This window comes from Lepidochelys kempii, chromosome 23 (genome assembly GCF_965140265.1).
Source record: "Lepidochelys kempii isolate rLepKem1 chromosome 23, rLepKem1.hap2, whole genome shotgun sequence".
NCBI lineage: Eukaryota > Metazoa > Chordata > Testudines > Cheloniidae > Lepidochelys > Lepidochelys kempii.
The window spans coordinates 10,406,846-10,425,329 of NC_133278.1; the positions used below are offsets into that span (position 1 = coordinate 10,406,846).

General features: G+C 43.5%; 1 protein-coding gene across 9 annotated transcripts in view; it reads left to right on the plus strand.

The window, feature by feature from the left end:
* The window catches only part of LOC140902055 (butyrophilin subfamily 1 member A1-like), an 87,799-nt gene that overhangs the window by 55,966 nt on the left and 13,349 nt on the right, over positions 1-18,484 (plus strand). For 8 of the 9 annotated variants that reach the window (XR_012155997.1, XM_073321689.1, XM_073321693.1 and 5 more), the window contains 7 exons: positions 3,756-3,782; positions 6,399-6,431; positions 7,343-7,363; positions 8,099-8,119; positions 10,832-10,852; positions 11,946-11,966; positions 17,070-17,096. Coding sequence is in view for 8 of the 9 variants with exons in the window: in XM_073321689.1 (XP_073177790.1) it covers positions 3,756-3,782; positions 6,399-6,431; positions 7,343-7,363; positions 8,099-8,119; positions 10,832-10,852; positions 11,946-11,966; positions 17,070-17,096 (171 nt within the window). In the remaining variant the exon portion in view is untranslated. The remainder of the gene's footprint in view (positions 1-3,755; positions 3,783-6,398; positions 6,432-7,342; positions 7,364-8,098; positions 8,120-10,831; positions 10,853-11,945; positions 11,967-17,069; positions 17,097-18,484) is intronic. The other variant, XM_073321696.1, reaches the window with a different exon arrangement.

An 18,484-nucleotide genomic window follows, 5' to 3' on the forward strand; every position in this document is an offset into this window, starting at 1 on the left:
TGGGCAAGATTCACCAGCCAGATACCCAGGAAAGAATTCTCTGTAGTAACTCAGATCCCACCTCATCTAACATCCCATCACAGGCCACTAGGCCTATTTACCATGAATATTTAAAGAACAATTAATTGCTAAAATCATGTTATCCCATCATACCATCTCCTCCATAAACTTATCGAGTTTAATCTTGAAGCCAGATAGGTCTTTTGCCTCCACTGCTTCCCTTGCAAGGCTATTCCAAAACTTCACCCCTCTGATGGTTAGAAAACTTCATCTAATTTCAAGTCTAAACTTCCCAATGACCAGTTTATATCCATTTGTTCTTGTGTCCACATTGGTACTGAGCTAAAATAATTCCTCTCCCTCTCTGGTATTTATCCCTCTGATATATTTATAGAGAGCAATCATATCTCCCCTCAACCTTCTTTTGGTTAGGCTAAACAAGCCAAGCTCCTTGAGTCTCCTTTCATAAGACAGGTTTACCGTTCTTCGGATCGTCCTAGTAGCCCTTCTCTGTACCTGTTCCAGTTTGAACTCGTCCTTCTTAAACATGGGAGACCAGAACTGCACACAGTATTCCAGGTGAGGTCTTACCAGTGCCTTGTATAACAGTACTAACACCACCTTATCTCTACTGGAAATACCTCGCCTGATGCATCCCAAGACTGCATTAGCTGTTTTCACGGCCATATCACATTGGCGACTCATAATCATCCTGTGATCAACCAATACTCCAAGGTCCTTCTCCTCCTCCGTTACTTCTAATTGATGCGTCCCCATCTTCTGACTAAAATTCTTGTTATTTAATCCCTAAATGCATGACCTTACACTTCTCATGATTAAATTTCATTCTTTTACTATTACTCCAGTTTACAAGGTCATCCAGATCTTCCTGTATGATAACCCAGTCTCTCTCTAAATTGGCAATAACTCCCAACTTTGTATCATCCGCAAACTTTATTAGCACACTCCCACTTTTTGTGCTGAGGTCAGTTATAAAAAGATTAAATAAGATTGGTCCCAAAACTGATCCTTGAGGAACTCCACTGGTAACCTCCCTCCAGCCTGATAGTTCACCTTTCAGTAGGACCCGTTGTAGTCTCCCTGTTAACCAATTCCTTGTCCACCTTTCAATGTTCATATTGATCCCCATCTTTTCCAATTTAACTAATAATTCCTCATGTGAGACGGTATCAAATGCCTTACTGAAATCTAGGTAAATTAGATCCACTGCGTTTCCTTTGTCTAAAAAATCTGTTACTTTCTCAAAGAAGGAGATCAGGTTGGTTTGGCACGATCTACCTTTTGTAAAACCATGTTGTATTTTGTCCAATTTACCATTGACCTCAATGTCCTTAACTACTTTCTCCTTCAAAATTTTTTCCAAGACCTTGCATACTACAGATGTCAAACTAACAGGCCTGTAGTTACCCGGATCACTTTTTTTCCCTTTCTTAAAAATAGGAACTATGTTAGCAATTCTCCAATCATACGGTACAACCCCTGAGTTTACAGATTCATTAAAAATTCTTGCTAATGGGCTTGCAATTTCGGGTGCCTTTAATATTCTTGGATGAAGATTATCTGGGCCTCCTGATTTAGTCCCATTAAGCTGTTTCAGTTTCGCTTCTACCTCAAATATGGTAATATCTACCTCCATATCCTCATTCCCATGTGTCATGCTACCATTATCCCTAAGATCCTCTTTAGCCTTATTAAAGACTGAGGCAAAGTATTTGTTTAGATATTGGGCCATGCCTAGATTATCCTTGACCTCCACTCCATCCTCAGTGTTTAACGGCCCCACTTCTTCTTTCTTGGTTTTCTTCTTATTTATATGGCTATAGAACCTTTTACTATTGGTTTTAACTCCCTTTGCAAGGTCCAACTCTACTTGACTTTTAGCCTGTCTCACTTTATCCCTACATGTTCTGACCTCAATAAGGTAGCTTTCCTTGCTGATCCCTCCCATCTTCCACTCCCTGTATGCTTTCTGCTTTTTCTTAATCACTTCTCTGAGATGCTTGCTCATCCAGCTTTGTCTACAACTCCTGACTATGAATTTTTTCCCCTTTCTTGGGATGCAGGCTTCCAATAGCTTCTGCAGCTTTGATTTAAAGTAATCCCAGGCCTCCTCTGCCTTTAGATCCATAAGTTCTTCAGTCCAATCCACTTCCCTAACTAATTTCCTTAATTTTTGAAAAGCCATCCCCCTCGAAAAAAGTAGAAAAGTTTGGATCCATTAAGATAAAAATTCTCATTTCTGTCAAGGCATTTCCAGTGCAGATTGTCACTGAAAATGTTACAGCAGTGTTTTATCTAAACAGGGAGAGGTTGGCCGGGGTGGTGGTGGTGGTGGGGGGGGTGATTTCAGTCCATCCTTTCCAGTCCTTACATTTCAAATGTAGCTACGCACATAGCTGGAGTCCACAATCAACTGGCCAACTTCTTCAGCAGGAGGATCTAGCTCAATCCCAATTGGTCTTTCAAGAACAGTGTGCTCAGACCCATCTTTCGGAGGTAGGTTATTCCTTTTGTTGACCTATTTGCAAGGAAAGAGAAGAGAAAATGTCACCAGTTTTGTTTCTGAGCAGGGCACAGTGCAGGTTTTATTTTCGAAGCCTTGAGATTGAAATGGACCCAAGGAGTAATAAATCTGTTCCTCCCAATTCCTCTCCTGACATGGACAGATGTCATCTTTCATCCTGGCTTCTGACTGGATAGACCAAAAAGAGAGAACATGTCTCGATTCAACAAATCCTGCTCAGTAGAAAGTCGTCAAGAGGATCTGCTTACCTGGCTATGTGGAAAGGTTGGATCCATCTTGGCCTCCTTTCATGGGGTATAACCTTTGGAAGCAAAGGTCTAAGATTTAGGCATGAGCACATGAGGAGACTGCTGCACAGGTTGCCATCTCCTCACCTCGCCCAGGTGAGCTGTGACGCCTCCTCCACCTTCCCTTGTTCACCATTTTCAGTAGTTCCAGGACTGATGAATCGGGTTGGAGATTCACTGCAGATTCCACTAGAGGAGCTCCAGGAATCCAGACAGAAACTGTTTGGGTAATCTGCAAATGTCACCCCTTGCGTGAGTGGCTCTACTCGTGAATGAAGCCCTCCCAGATCATGGAAAAACCGTCAGGCAGGCTCCACCAATGGCACTGCTGTTGTTCAAAGGGGCTGATAAAAAGTTGGGGATTCCAATGAAAGATTCTCAGGTTTTGTTTTCACTCCCTGCACCTAACTCTTTTGTGCTCAAAGCTGTACATGAATGTGGCAGACAGCACCATGCTAAATCAATCCCATAGGACAACTGAAGAAAGAGGGTGTCCTGGAGATCAATCTACTTAGCTTAACAAAAACACAGGGTGACTTGATCAACTTCTGTAAGTAGGTAGATGGGGCGCAAATAGTTGGTAATTGGATCCTCAATCTAGCAGAGAAAGGTCTAACAAGATCCAATGGCTGGAAGTGAAGGTAGTGAAATTCAGAGTGGAAATAAGGTGTAAATTTTTATCAGTGAGGGTAATTAGCTGTTGGAACAATTTAGAAAGGTTCGTGGCAGATTGTACATCAGCGATAATTTTAAACTCAAGATTGGAGATTTTCTTCAAAGATCTGCTCCAATTAAGTCAAAAGGTGTTTGCCATTTTCTTTGGTGGTGGTGGGATTGGGCGATGGGAAGATTTGAGTGTGCAGATCTGAGAAATACACATATGTTTAGTCAATAAGAAATGTTGTTTTCTTTCCCACATTCAGAAAGGAAAGCAGATCATTCTCAGGCAGGTAAGATTTCTCCTGTCCCTCCTAATCCATTTGCAAGAGTTTTCTTTTTTCACAGAACAACTTAATATTTACATTGTTTCCTCAGTAAACCTGCTTTGATTTCTTGCCAGTTTCACTCCCCTGCTTGAAGTCCTGTGCAGACCATAATAAAACATCTTCAGTATTTCTAAAATATACAGCCAATGATTTTCTAACTCAAAAGGGTTTGTACCAACACAGGATAACTCTATTTGGACCTCATCCTGACTAGTAAAAGTGGATAAATCATTGGACAGCATATTGGTTGCTGCCGAGGGACCAGTGATCCTGTCCTGATTACATTCAATCTGGGGAAACACAGGGCATTCTTAACCAGTTATGCATATATTTCAGGCTTCACATGGGCTAATTTCCCAAAACTGAGGAAAAGTATAAGCAACATTGCTTGGAAGGGAATAGTTAAACAGAAAAATGTGAATGAAAATTGGCAGTTCGTCAAGAAGAGTCTAGAAGCTGGCCAAAAAGCCATGATTTGAGAATCACAAAAGAGGGCAACTTGGGAAAAAGGGGGAATAGATACCAATTTATATAGAAAACTGATATGGGAAGCTGACAACATTATGGAAAAATCCATGGCTGGCTGGGATAGGGAAATGAGAAGAAGAAGGAGCTTTTACAGTACATTAGGAATAGAAGATATCATAACGACAGTATATGCGCGTTCATAAGCCGAATTTTTTTAGTAAAAAAGGGAAGCATCAGAGAAGGGGGTCGGCTTATGAACGGGTATAGAGAGGGAGAGGTGGGACACAGCCCCTCCCCCCAACAGAGGGAGCAAGGAGAGGCAGCACAGCGAGCAGAACCAGAAGGGAAGTTGCGGGGTCAGAGTCCGCTTCTGGCCACGCTGCTCTCCCCCCAGTCTCTGAAGCAGCTGCAGCTCCGGGGCTGGCAGGCTGCTGCTGTGCCGCCCAGCCCAGTCCACCAGAGCAGGTTGCGGCCGTGCCACCCGGCCCAGCCCGCTGGAACATGCTGCGGCCGCACCGCCCGGTCTGGCCCACTGGAGCAGGTTGCGGCCGCACTGCCCAGCCTGCCGGAGCAGCACCGGCCAGGCCAGAGACATCCTCCCCTGGCCCTCCCCAGATAAGGTGGGAATTAAAGGGTCGGCTTATGAATTATAGGGTCAGTTTATGAATGGGTCATAAAAAAATTCCATTTTTACTTATCCACCTTGGGGGTTGTCGGCTTATAAACGAACTGGCTTATGATCGAGTATATACGGTATGCTATTAGCTCATTACTTGATTGAGATGATACAAGTTTTTATAATGATGAAAAAAGGGGAGCCACCTGGACGCACCTCTGCTTAGGAGCCGGAAGGACATGTCACTGGTTCCCGGGAGCTGCCTAAGGTCAGCACTACACGGCGCCCGCAACCTGAACCTCTTCCCATGCCCCAACCCCCTGCTCCAGACCAGTGCCAGCACCTGCACCCCGACCTCCTCATCTCCATTCTCACCCCAGAGCCTAGGCCCCCAACCAGAACCCTCAGCCCCTCCCATACCCGAACCTCCTGCCCCAGGCCTGCCCCCCCCAATCATAATCCATCCAATCCCCTCGTCTCCAGCCCGGAGCCCCCCTCCTGCACCCCAACCCCCTGCCCCAGCCTGGAGCCCCATCCCATACTCTGAACCCCTTGGCTCCACCCCCCCAGTCCGGAGCCCCCTCCTGCACCCCAAACTCCTCAGCACCATCCCCACCCCAGAGCCCGCACCCCCAGCCCGGTGAAAATGAGCGAGCGAGTGAGGGTGGAGAAGAACGAGCCCAGGAGGGAGGAGGGATGGAGTGAGTGGGAGCAGGGCCTCAGAGTAGGGGCGGGGCAGAGGGCAAGGCAAGGGAGTTCAGTTTTCTGCTATTAGAAAGTTGGCAACACTACAGAGGTTGTGGGTCAGGGAAGAGAAAGAAAAGAAATCCTAACAATGCTATTGGCTCATTCCTAGATGGAGATTATATAACTTTTTATAATGATGCAGAAAAGACAGCCTGGGGACTTGGAGTCTGGAAGCCCTGGGATTCCTGGCCCTTGGGCACTCCACTCCCTTGGGCACTCCACAACATACAGACCCTGGAAGCCCACGATCCCTAGTCCTGGGACTCACTAAGAGGTTTCAGAGGAGAGCAACAAGATGATGAAAGGATTAGAAAACATGTCTTATAGGGATAGACTCCAAGAACTCAATCTATTTAAAAAGAGAAGGGCTTACTTGATCGCACTCGACAAGTATTTACCTGGAGAGCAAATATTTGAAAATGGGCTCTTCAGTCTTGCAGAGAAAGGTCTAACAAGGGCCCATGGGTGGAAGGGAAGCTATTGAAATTCAGACTAGAAATATGGTGTGAATTTTTAACAGTGAGGGCATTTAGCTATTGAAAAAATGTACCAAGGTTTATGTCAGATTGTCCATCTCTGGTAATTTTAAAATCAAGATTCAGTGTTTTTTTAAATGATGTATCCTAATTGAAGTCAAAATTTCAGTGGTTGTGGGATTGGGCGATGCGAAGGTTTCCGTGTTGTGTGCATGTGTAAACCTGAGAAATACACATCTATTTTTCAGTGATAAATGTTGTTCTCTTGTCCAGATTCAGAAAGGAAAAAAGATCATTCTCAAGCAGGTAAAGTGTCCCCTGTCCCTCCTCATCCATTAGCAAGAGTTTTCTTTTTTCATAGAACAACTGTATATTGTTCCCTGAGTAAATCTGCTTTGTTTTCTTGCCAGTTTCACTCCACTGCTTGAAGTCCTATGCAGATTATAAAAAAAATCATCATCATCATCATCATTAATTATTATTATTTATTTATTTATTTATTATTTATTATTATTTTAGGGAGGTGGATTAACTACATTGACAGAGAACCCCTTCCATCACTGGAGGGAGTGTCTACACTGAAGTGCTCCGGTGGTGCAACTGCAGCTGTGCTGCTGTATCATTTCAAGTGTAGACAATCCCTTCTTAAACCAAACAGGAAGGAAGGAAGGAAATGCATGTATGGAAATGATTCTTCCTTGAAACAGAAAATGGACCACAACTCATTATCTAAAGAGTGCCACTGCTTCTTTCATGGCTGATGTCATTTTGAATTAGATATGAACTGTGTGTTACCACTGGAATTTTTCAAATTGAGACTGCATGATTCTTTTAAAGATCTGCTCTAGTTCAAACTGGAATTATTTGGGGGCAGTTCTCTGGCCTGTGTTATACAGGAGATCAGACAAGATGATCACAGTGATACCGTCCCGCCTCGGAATCTATGACTCTGTATTTAGCCATGCTGCTAACTAATGGGAAACATGAAGATTCTAGGGGAAATGATTGTTATTTAAAAAAAAAATTAGAGTCTACTCTTTCTTCTACATAAGCATACGGGCACGAAATACCAGCCCAATAGATTGAATGGCTGGTAAAGGCTCTGTGATATTTACAAACCAGTTTTGATGGTATTTAAAAGGATCCCAATCCATCTCCTCAGTTCGTACAGAATAGACTGAATTTTTGATCTCCTTCTCTCCATTCTATTTTTGCAGAGCACCTAGAAGAGGAGATGGGTGAGTGCGTCTAGTTCAGGGGACACTGACAGTCAAAGAGCCAAACCCTATAATCTCACCATGGGTTCAGACATCCCCAGCAGCAGCAACAGCAGGGATATTATATTTCCACAGGCTGGTGGACTGGAAGAAGGAGATCCAAGCAGGGAATCTCTAGCGCCCTTGTATATCATGGAGCTGAGCCCTCACTAGCTTTCTGCAAAGAGGATCAAGGGCAGCCTAAACCTGAGCAAATATGTAAACTGCGTAAACTGAACTTACCCTCAGCATCAAAAAGCTCTGGATGGGGAATGCGGCAGGACAGAGCTGCTAGAGCTGGGCCTGAGCTATAATAGCTGAGGCCATGAAGACACCCCACACTCTGCCTGAGGGACACTCACACCCCCTGCAGAGCACCCAAGGTTTCTCTCTGCCAATATGGAAGAAGGGCTCGGACAGGCATAGAGTGCTGCAGTCCTTTACCTGGATCTCAAAGTCCCTTTAGCGCCACACTTTTTTCCAATTCCACATAAATATCTGTTAGTGATGATTCCTCATCCAAACCTTAAGCCATCCTTCCAAAACATTTTTCCAGCTATCTATCAATTTCTCAAGCTCTTTTTTAACTTAAGTCATCACTGATTTTGCACGATGTAATCCATTTACTGGGTAATTATTGATCCATGGTATCAGGAAAAACACTGAAGAAGAGTTTAAAAGAGTGTAGTGATTGATGGATTCTTTTTTTCCCCCCAGCTGCAATGAGGAATGAATTAGGTGAGTGAAGACCTATGTACACACTGGATGTTGTTCCCACTCCCCTTGCTTGTATATCGGGGGAATGGAGCCATTTCTCCTGTCTGCCTTCCCTTTCCCTGGCTGCCTCTGAGAGGGAAGGGTATCCTAACGGTCCACTATCTTCCCCTCCCATAGCAGGGAATACAGCAGGTCCAGGCAGACCCATTGCATCTCCCCACACTGCTCACACATACCAGGCAGCACGGGAGCTGTGGCCTTTGCCCAGTTGTCTGTCTGAGCCTGAGGGGTGGGGAAGACCCACTGTCTCCCTTAGAGCCCCATGTGGGGCCCAAAACACTTAGGGTTATGCAATGTTCTCCAGGGGTCAAATATTGCCCGTTGTGTGGTGTCTCTGTCCTCAACAGCGAGGAGCAAATTCACTCTTTTCTCTGCCCAGGAGTGGGTCACATTACAGAAAGTTGTAGCATCTGCCATTCTGTGAAAAAGAGAACACAGATGGCCAGGAAACTTTATCTGAAGCAGCAGTTGATGAAACAAGGCAGGAGTCCTGCATAGGCATCAGGACCCTCTAGTCTTTGCATCTAATTGCCCTCATCTGCCTTCCACCTCTGAAGTGATGGAGGACAGAACCTGGGGCTCTGATTCTCCTTTAAAAAGGGAAAGAGGTCATAGAATTTTTCAGGAATCACCTCTTTGAAATAGGAATGACAAGAAAGATTGGGGGAAAGGAGGATTTGTCATATTACTCCTCGGAGACAACCTGCACAAAATCAGAATGACCCCACCTCTAAGGATCCATGCAAAACTCACCTCATAGTCTGCTTTTTCCAATAGCTCTCAACACCTGCATATTTAGTTTGATATATTGATAATGTCATGAAAGTTTTAGCAGAGAAAGTATAGTATATTTTTGCCTGGTTTGAAAAATGACCATTCCAATATAATTGCAACATTTCTTGTTCAGAAGCCCTACCTAAGCAAATCAGTAAGTCTGCCCTCATTGTGCATCAGTTATACGCAGATGGATGAGGGAAATGTTACCTGTTCATGTAACATGTGCAGTCCCTGTGCCTCTTTCACAGAACAAATGCAAGGAGACATTGTTAAGGTTCCATTAGGCTACCCAATCATGTGGGGGCAGAGTAGGTGTTTCAGGGAAAAAACCCTAGCTTTACTTAATCTAAGACTTGACCATTGATCAGAGGGACGGTCCTCTCTTGGATTGGTAACTGTTTAAAAGATAGGAAACAAAGGGTAGGAATACACTGTCCATTTTCAGAATGAAGAGAGGCAAATAGTGGTATCCCCCAGGCATCTGTACTGGGCCCAGTCCTATTCAACATATTCATAAATGATCTGGAAAAAGAGGTAAACAGTGAGGTGGCAAGATTAATTTTGCAGTTGGGATTCAGGGGAATTTGGGCATTTTTCACTTGGGGGTTGTTTCTCTGTTTTACAGGGTTGTGGTGGGGATGTCAGATTGGGGCTGTTCAGAGGAAAGAAATGTTCATTGACAGAGCAAAAGCAAAGATAGAATAGGGGGTGCGTTGTGATGGCTCTGGTTTTGCAAAACAATGGCAGGAAGGCAAGGGTGAGTTTGATTTCAGAGACAATAACTCAGTAGCTAGTTCCAGATTCCACCAAGCAACCCTCTGTGAATCTTAAAAAAAAAAAAAAAAAAACACTCTGTGAGGTTTAATACATCCTCCCAAGGAGAACTCCCTCTGCTGGGAGCTCCAGGATCCTCTCTCTTGGATGTTTCCTCAGAAGGGGAGTTTATTGCCTCACAAACAGCGTGTGAAAGACTCTGCTGCAAAATGAATCCTCGTAGTCAATTTTCACAGTGGAGAGAGGTAAACAATGGGGTTTACCAAGGGACCTGCTAATGATCTGGAAATGAGAGTGAACACTTAAGTGGCAAAATTGGAGATGATACAAAATTATTCAAAATTATTAAGAGTTACAAAGAAATCTCACGGAACGGGGGGACTGGGCAACAAAATGGCAGATGAAATGCATGGTTGGTAAATGGAAACTAATGTACATGGGAAAAAATAATCCCACTTATACACATATAACGATGGATTCTAAATTAGCTATTACAACTCAAGAGAGATTTTGCAGTCACTGTGGATGGTTATCTGAAAACTTCAGGAAATGGGCAGCAGTGGTCAAAAAGGTTAACAATAGGTTAGAACCGATTAGGAAAAGTATAGAAAATAAGACAAAAATTGTCCTAAAGCCACTATCTGAATCCATGGAACACCCATAGCTTGAATACCATTTCCAGTTATGCTAGCCTCATCTCAACAAAGATATATTAGAGGTGGAATAAATACAGAGAAGTGCAATAGATATGGTCAAGAATTTGGAACAGCTTCTATATGAGGAGAGACTGAAAAAAAGTAGGGCTGTTCACCTTAGAAAAGAGGTGGTTTAGGGGGAATACCAAATGGGTCTATAAAATCATGAATGGTGTGGAACCTGCTTGATAAACCTGCTTGATTCATAAACCTGCTTGAACTCTGTTGGTACATAGTCAGGGTGGTCATAGACCACACCGCCCTTGCTGAATACTGAATACCTACACAAATCAGCCGTACTGAATACAGCTGATTCATGCTCTTCATGGTGTTAGTAAATCAGGTATCCAACTGTTATGTTCTCTTTCTTTCAAATTCGAAACAACAAAACTGCAAGTGGTGACTGATAAAGTTTATTCTTTTGCAGAGCAACTGCAGAGAGAAATTGGTGAGTTTGTGTGGATTAGTATCACCCTGTTTTTATTTCCCAGAAGTATAATGTATGTCCTGTATTTGTAAACCTCAGTATCACTCCCTAAATTATCCATTACACATCAGCAGGCTCCAAACGGTCAGTTCTGTGAGGTATTGTGGTCTGTCAGTGTAATCCCATTGAAATCAATGTGCCAAGTACAGAATTTAGTCAATCTGCAGCCTTGGACTTGAAGGCTTATACCTACATTAAGGCTAAGTAGGAACACCGTAAAGACTTGCTTCCCATTGAATGTGGAGTACAATTCACGGTCTCTAGATTAACATTCAAAACTTCCCGTAAGATCTCACCTTCTTATCCGAGAGATGCTTCTCCTGCTATGACTATGATCCCCACTGATACCTACTACATTCCACTTGTGAGACAGAACATGAACCTGTATGGTAGCTGGATTTAGACTACAGAACTCAAACCTGCACAATATCAGAATGACCCCACCTCTAAGGATCCATGCAAAACTCACCTCATAGTCTGCTTTTTCCAATAGCTCTCAACACCTGCATATTTAGTTTGATATATTGATAATGTCATGAAAGTTTTAGCAGAGAAAGTATAGTATATTTTTGCCTGGTTTGAAAAATGACCATTCCAATATAATTGCAACATTTCTTGTTCAGAAGCCCTACCTAAGCAAATCAGTAAGTCTGCCCTCATTGTGCATCAGTTATACGCAGATGGATGAGGGAAATGTTACCTGTTCATGTAACATGTGCAGTCCCTGTGCCTCTTTCACAGAACAAATGCAAGGAGACATTGTTAAGGTTCCATTAGGCTACCCAATCATGTGGGGGCAGAGTAGGTGTTTCAGGGAAAAAACCCTAGCTTTACTTAATCTAAGACTTGACCATTGATCAGAGGGACGGTCCTCTCTTGGATTGGTAACTGTTTAAAAGATAGGAAACAAAGGGTAGGAATACATTGTCCATTTTCAGAATGAAGAGAGGTAAATAGTGGTATCCCCCAGGCATCTGTACTGGGATCAGGAATGGGCCCCTAATTTAATAACAATAAAGTGCATTGAAAAGTGTCCTTTTTTTTTCTTTTGCAGCCCAACTCAAGGAAGATAATGGTAAGTTAGCTGTGATTTCTGCAGTTTGGAGATGGAGGGGTCAGTCCTTGTTGAATAGGCAGGTTTTCTTTAACTCCTGAGGGGTCAGAATCTTTCTATTTTTGCACTGAGCTGAGGTGAGTGAGTTTTCCAGTTGGGACTCAGGGGAATTAGAGCATTTTTCAATTGGAGGGTTGTCTCATTGCTTGGTGAGCAGTGTAGTTTCAGACTGAGGCTGTTGAGAGGAAAGAAATGTTAATTAACCCAATTTTCAGACAAAACAAACACAAAGAGGAGACACCAGGGGTCTTCTCATTTTGCAAGCAATGGCAGGACAGAAAGGGTGAGTTTGCTTTGATTTCTGAGATGATCACACAGAGTGGGGTTTTTATCAGGGAAATGGTTAGCAGTCAGTTCTAGATGGCACCCAGCAAACCATGGTAAGTCTTCAACAACTCTAGGGGGTTTGATACACTGCCCCGAGGGGAATCCCTTCAGAGTGAAATGCTTGGATGGGAAACTTCTGCTGGGAATTTCAGGGGCCTTTCACTGTATCCCACACTAATGAGGGGGTTCTCCTATCACACAGCAGAGTGGTGGAATGATTGTAAATCCCAAGAGTCCAATAGAACCCAGGCCTCATACAGAGAGGTCTTGTGCCTTTCTGCCAGAAGAGTTTCCTGGATGCCCCTGAGATTCCAGACCTGGTGCAATAACAAGCAGGTCACAATTATAGTCTCTCCCTTACCACGGATACTGGACTACATCTTGAAACTCAAAAAATCAAGCTCAATTAGAATGTATCTCAAAGCTATCATGGTCTTCCATCACCATTCGGTTTTCACACACCTAGTGACAAAGAGATTTCTCACAGGTCTTTGAAATCTACAGCTGGAAGTACAAGACCCCACTCCACCTTGGAATCTCAATCTAGTTTTACGCTGCCTAAGTGGTCCCCCGTTTGAACCTATGGCAACCTGCTCCGACATACATCTATTGATAAAGACAGGCTTTCTCATGGCCATCACATCTGCTCAAAGAATAGGGGAAACGGGGGCCCTCATGACATAGATTCATAGATATTAAGGTCAGAAGGGACCATTATGATAATCTAGTCTGACCTCCTGCACAACGCAGGCCACAGAATGTCACCCACCCACTCCTGCGATAAACCTCTCACCTATGTCTGAGCTATTGAAGTCCTCAAATCATGGTTTAAAGATTTCAAGGAGTAGAGAATCCTCCAGCAAGTGACCCGCACCCCATGCTACAGAGGAAGGTGAAAAACCTCCAGGGCCTCTTCCAGTCTGCCCTGGAGGAAAATTCCTTCCCAACCCCAAACATGGCGATCAGCTGAACCCTGAGCATATGGGCAAGATTCACCAGCCAGATACCCAGGAAAGAATTCTCTGTAGTAACTCAGATCCCACCTCATCTAACATCCCATCACAGGCCACTAGGCCTATTTACCATGAATATTTAAAGAACAATTAATTGCTAAAATCATGTTATCCCATCATACCATCTCCTCCATAAACTTATCGAGTTTAATCTTGAAGCCAGATAGGTCTTTTGCCTCCACTGCTTCCCTTGCAAGGCTATTCCAAAACTTCACCCCTCTGATGGTTAGAAAACTTCATCTAATTTCAAGTCTAAACTTCCCAATGACCAGTTTATATCCATTTGTTCTTGTGTCCACATTGGTACTGAGCTAAAATAATTCCTCTCCCTCTCTGGTATTTATCCCTCTGATATATTTATAGAGAGCAATCATATCTCCCCTCAACCTTCTTTTGGTTAGGCTAAACAAGCCAAGCTCCTTGAGTCTCCTTTCATAAGACAGGTTTACCGTTCCTCGGATCGTCCTAGTAGCCCTTCTCTGTACCTGTTCCAGTTTGAACTCGTCCTTCTTAAACATGGGAGACCAGAACTGCACACAGTATTCCAGGTGAGGTCTTACCAGTGCCTTGTATAACAGTACTAACACCACCTTATCTCTACTGGAAATACCTCGCCTGATGCATCCCAAGACTGCATTAGCTTTTTTCACGGCCATATCACATTGGCGACTCATAATCATCCTGTGATCAACCAATACTCCAAGGTCCTTCTCCTCCTCCGTTACTTCTAATTGATGCGTCCCCATCTTCTGACTAAAATTCTTATTATTTAATCCCTAAATGCATGACCTTACACTTCTCATGATTAAATTTCATCCTTTTACTATTACTCCAGTTTACAAGGTCATCCAGATCTTCCTGTATGATAACCCAGTCTCTCTCTAAATTGGCAATAACTCCCAACTTTGTATCATCCGCAAACTTTATTAGCACACTCCCACTTTTTGTGCTGAGGTCAGTTATAAAAAGATTAAATAAGATTGGTCCCAAAACTGATCCTTGAGGAACTCCACTGGTAACCTCCCTCCAGCCTGATAGTTCACCTTTCAGTAGGACCCGTTGTAGTCTCCCTGTTAACCAATTCCTTGTCCACCTTTCAATGTTCATATTGATCCCCATCTTTTCCAATTTAACTAATAATTCCTCATGTGAGACGGTATCAAATGCCTTACTGAAATCTAGGTAAATTAGATCCACTGCGTTTCCTTTGTCTAAAAAATCTGTTACTTTCTCAAAGAAGGAGATCAGGTTGGTTTGGCACGATCTACCTTTTGTAAAACCATGTTGTATTTTGTCCAATTTACCATTGACCTCAATGTCCTTAACTACTTTCTCCTTCAAAATTTTTTCCAAGACCTTGCATACTACAGATGTCAAACTAACAGGCCTGTAGTTACCCGGATCACTTTTTTTCCCTTTCTTAAAAATAGGAACTATGTTAGCAATTCTCCAATCATACGGTACAACCCCTGAGTTTACAGATTCATTAAAAATTCTTGCTAATGGGCTTGCAATTTCGGGTGCCTTTAATATTCTTGGATGAAGATTATCTGGGCCTCCTGATTTAGTCCCATTAAGCTGTTTCAGTTTCGCTTCTACCTCAAATATGGTAATATCTACCTCCATATCCTCATTCCCATGTGTCATGCTACCATTATCCCTAAGATCCTCTTTAGCCTTATTAAAGACTGAGGCAAAGTATTTGTTTAGATATTGGGCCATGCCTAGATTATCCTTGACCTCCACTCCATCCTCAGTGTTTAACGGCCCCACTTCTTCTTTCTTGGTTTTCTTCTTATTTATATGGCTATAGAACCTTTTACTATTGGTTTTAACTCCCTTTGCAAGGTCCAACTCTACTTGACTTTTAGCCTGTCTCACTTTATCCCTACATGTTCTGACCTCAATAAGGTAGCTTTCCTTGCTGATCCCTCCCATCTTCCACTCCCTGTATGCTTTCTGCTTTTTCTTAATCACTTCTCTGAGATGCTTGCTCATCCAGCTTTGTCTACAACTCCTGACTATGAATTTTTTCCCCTTTCTTGGGATGCAGGCTTCCAATAGCTTCTGCAGCTTTGATTTAAAGTAATCCCAGGCCTCCTCTGCCTTTAGATCCATAAGTTCTTCAGTCCAATCCACTTCCCTAACTAATTTCCTTAATTTTTGAAAAGCCATCCCCCTCGAAAAAAGTAGAAAAGTTTGGATCCATTAAGATAAAAATTCTCATTTCTGTCAAGGCATTTCCAGTGCAGATTGTCACTGAAAATGTTACAGCAGTGTTTTATCTAAACAGGGAGAGGTTGGCCGGGGTGGTGGTGGTGGTGGGGGGGGTGATTTCAGTCCATCCTTTCCAGTCCTTACATTTCAAATGTAGCTACGCACATAGCTGGAGTCCACAATCAACTGGCCAACTTCTTCAGCAGGAGGATCTAGCTCAATCCCAATTGGTCTTTCAAGAACAGTGTGCTCAGACCCATCTTTCGGAGGTAGGTTATTCCTTTTGTTGACCTATTTGCAAGGAAAGAGAAGAGAAAATGTCACCAGTTTTGTTTCTGAGCAGGGCACAGTGCAGGTTTTATTTTCGAAGCCTTGAGATTGAAATGGACCCAAGGAGTAATAAATCTGTTCCTCCCAATTCCTCTCCTGACATGGACAGATGTCATCTTTCATCCTGGCTTCTGACTGGATAGACCAAAAAGAGAGAACATGTCTCGATTCAACAAATCCTGCTCAGTAGAAAGTCGTCAAGAGGATCTGCTTACCTGGCTATGTGGAAAGGTTGGATCCATCTTGGCCTCCTTTCATGGGGTATAACCTTTGGAAGCAAAGGTCTAAGATTTAGGCATGAGCACATGAGGAGACTGCTGCACAGGTTGCCATCTCCTCACCTCGCCCAGGTGAGCTGTGACGCCTCCTCCACCTTCCCTTGTTCACCATTTTCAGTAGTTCCAGGACTGATGAATTGGGTTGGAGATTCACTGCAGATTCCACTAGAGGAGCTCCAGGAATCCAGACAGAAACTGTTTGGGTAATCTGCAAATGTCACCCCTTGCGTGAGTGGCTCTACTCGTGAATGAAGCCCTCCCAGATCATGGAAAAACCGTCAGGCAGGCTCCACCAATGGCACTGCTGTTGTTCAAAGGGGCTGATAAAAAGTTGGGGATTCCAATGAAAGATTCTCAGGTTTTGTTTTCACTCCCTGCACCTAACTCTTTTGTGCTCAAAGCTGTACATGAATGTGGCAGACAGCACCATGCTAAATCAATCCCATAGGACAACTGAAGAAAGAGGGTGTCCTGGAGATCAATCTACTTAGCTTAACAAAAACACAGGGTGACTTGATCAACTTCTGTAAGTAGGTAGATGGGGAGCAAATAGTTGGTAATTGGATCCTCAATCTAGCAGAGAAAGGTCTAACAAGATCCAATGGCTGGAAGTGAAGGTAGTGAAATTCAGAGTGGAAATAAGGTGTAAATTTTTATCAGTGAGGGTAATTAGCTGTTGGAACAATTTAGAAAGGTTCGTGGCAGATTGTACATCAGCGATAATTTTAAACTCAAGATTGGAGATTTTCTTCAAAGATCTGCTCCAATTAAGTCAAAAGGTGTTTGCCATTTTCTTTGGTGGTGGTGGGATTGGGCGATGGGAAGATTTGAGTGTGCAGATCTGAGAAATACACATATGTTTAGTCAATAAGAAATGTTGTTTTCTTTCCCACATTCAGAAAGGAAAGCAGATCATTCTCAGGCAGGTAAGATTTCTCCTGTCCCTCCTAATCCATTTGCAAGAGTTTTCTTTTTTCACAGAACAACTTAATATTTACATTGTTTCCTCAGTAAACCTGCTTTGATTTCTTGCCAGTTTCACTCCCCTGCTTGAAGTCCTGTGCAGACCATAATAAAACATCTTCAGTATTTCTAAAATATACAGCCAATGATTTTCTAACTCAAAAGGGTTTGTACCAACACAGGATAACTCTATTTGGACCTCATCCTGACTAGTAAAAGTGGATAAATCATTGGACAGCATATTGGTTGCTGCCGAGGGACCAGTGATCCTGTCCTGATTACATTCAATCTGGGGAAACACAGGGCATTCTTAACCAGTTATGCATATATTTCAGGCTTCACATGGGCTAATTTCCCAAAACTGAGGAAAAGTATAAGCAACATTGCTTGGAAGGGAATAGTTAAACAGAAAAATGTGAATGAAAATTGGCAGTTCGTCAAGAAGAGTCTAGAAGCTGGCCAAAAAGCCATGATTTGAGAATCACAAAAGAGGGCAACTTGGGAAAAAGGGGGAATAGATACCAATTTATATAGAAAACTGATATGGGAAGCTGACAACATTATGGAAAAATCCATGGCTGGCTGGGATAGGGAAATGAGAAGAAGAAGGAGCTTTTACAGTACATTAGGAATAGAAGATATCATAACGACAGTATATGCGCGTTCATAAGCCGAATTTTTTTAGTAAAAAAGGGAAGCATCAGAGAAGGGGGTCGGCTTATGAACGGGTATAGAGAGGGAGAGGTGGGACACAGCCCCTCCCCCCAACAGAGGGAGCAAGGAGAGGCAGCACAGCGAGCAGAACCAGAAGGGAAGTTGCGGGGTCAGAGTCCGCTTCTGGCCACGCTGCTCTCCCCCCAGTCTCTGAAGCAGCTGCAGCTCCGGGGCTGGCAGGCTGCTGCTGTGCCGCCCAGCCCAGTCCACCAGAGCAGGTTGCGGCCGTGCCACCCGGCCCAGCCTGCTGGAACATGCTGCGGCCGCACCGCCCGGTCTGGCCCACTGGAGCAGGTTGCGGCCGCACTGCCCAGCCTGCCGGAGCAGCACCAGCCAGGCCAGAGACATCCTCCCCTGGCCCTCCCCAGATAAGGTGGGAATTAAAGGGTCGGCTTATGAATTATAGGGTCAGTTTATGAATGGGTCATAAAAAATTCCATTTTTACTTATCCACCTTGGGGGTTGTCGGCTTATAAACGAACTGGCTTATGATCGAGTATATACGGTATGCTATTAGCTCATTACTTGATTGAGATGATACAAGTTTTTATAATGATGAAAAAAGGGGAGCCACCTGGACGCACCTCTGCTTAGGAGCCGGAAGGACATGTCACTGGTTCCCGGGAGCTGCCTAAGG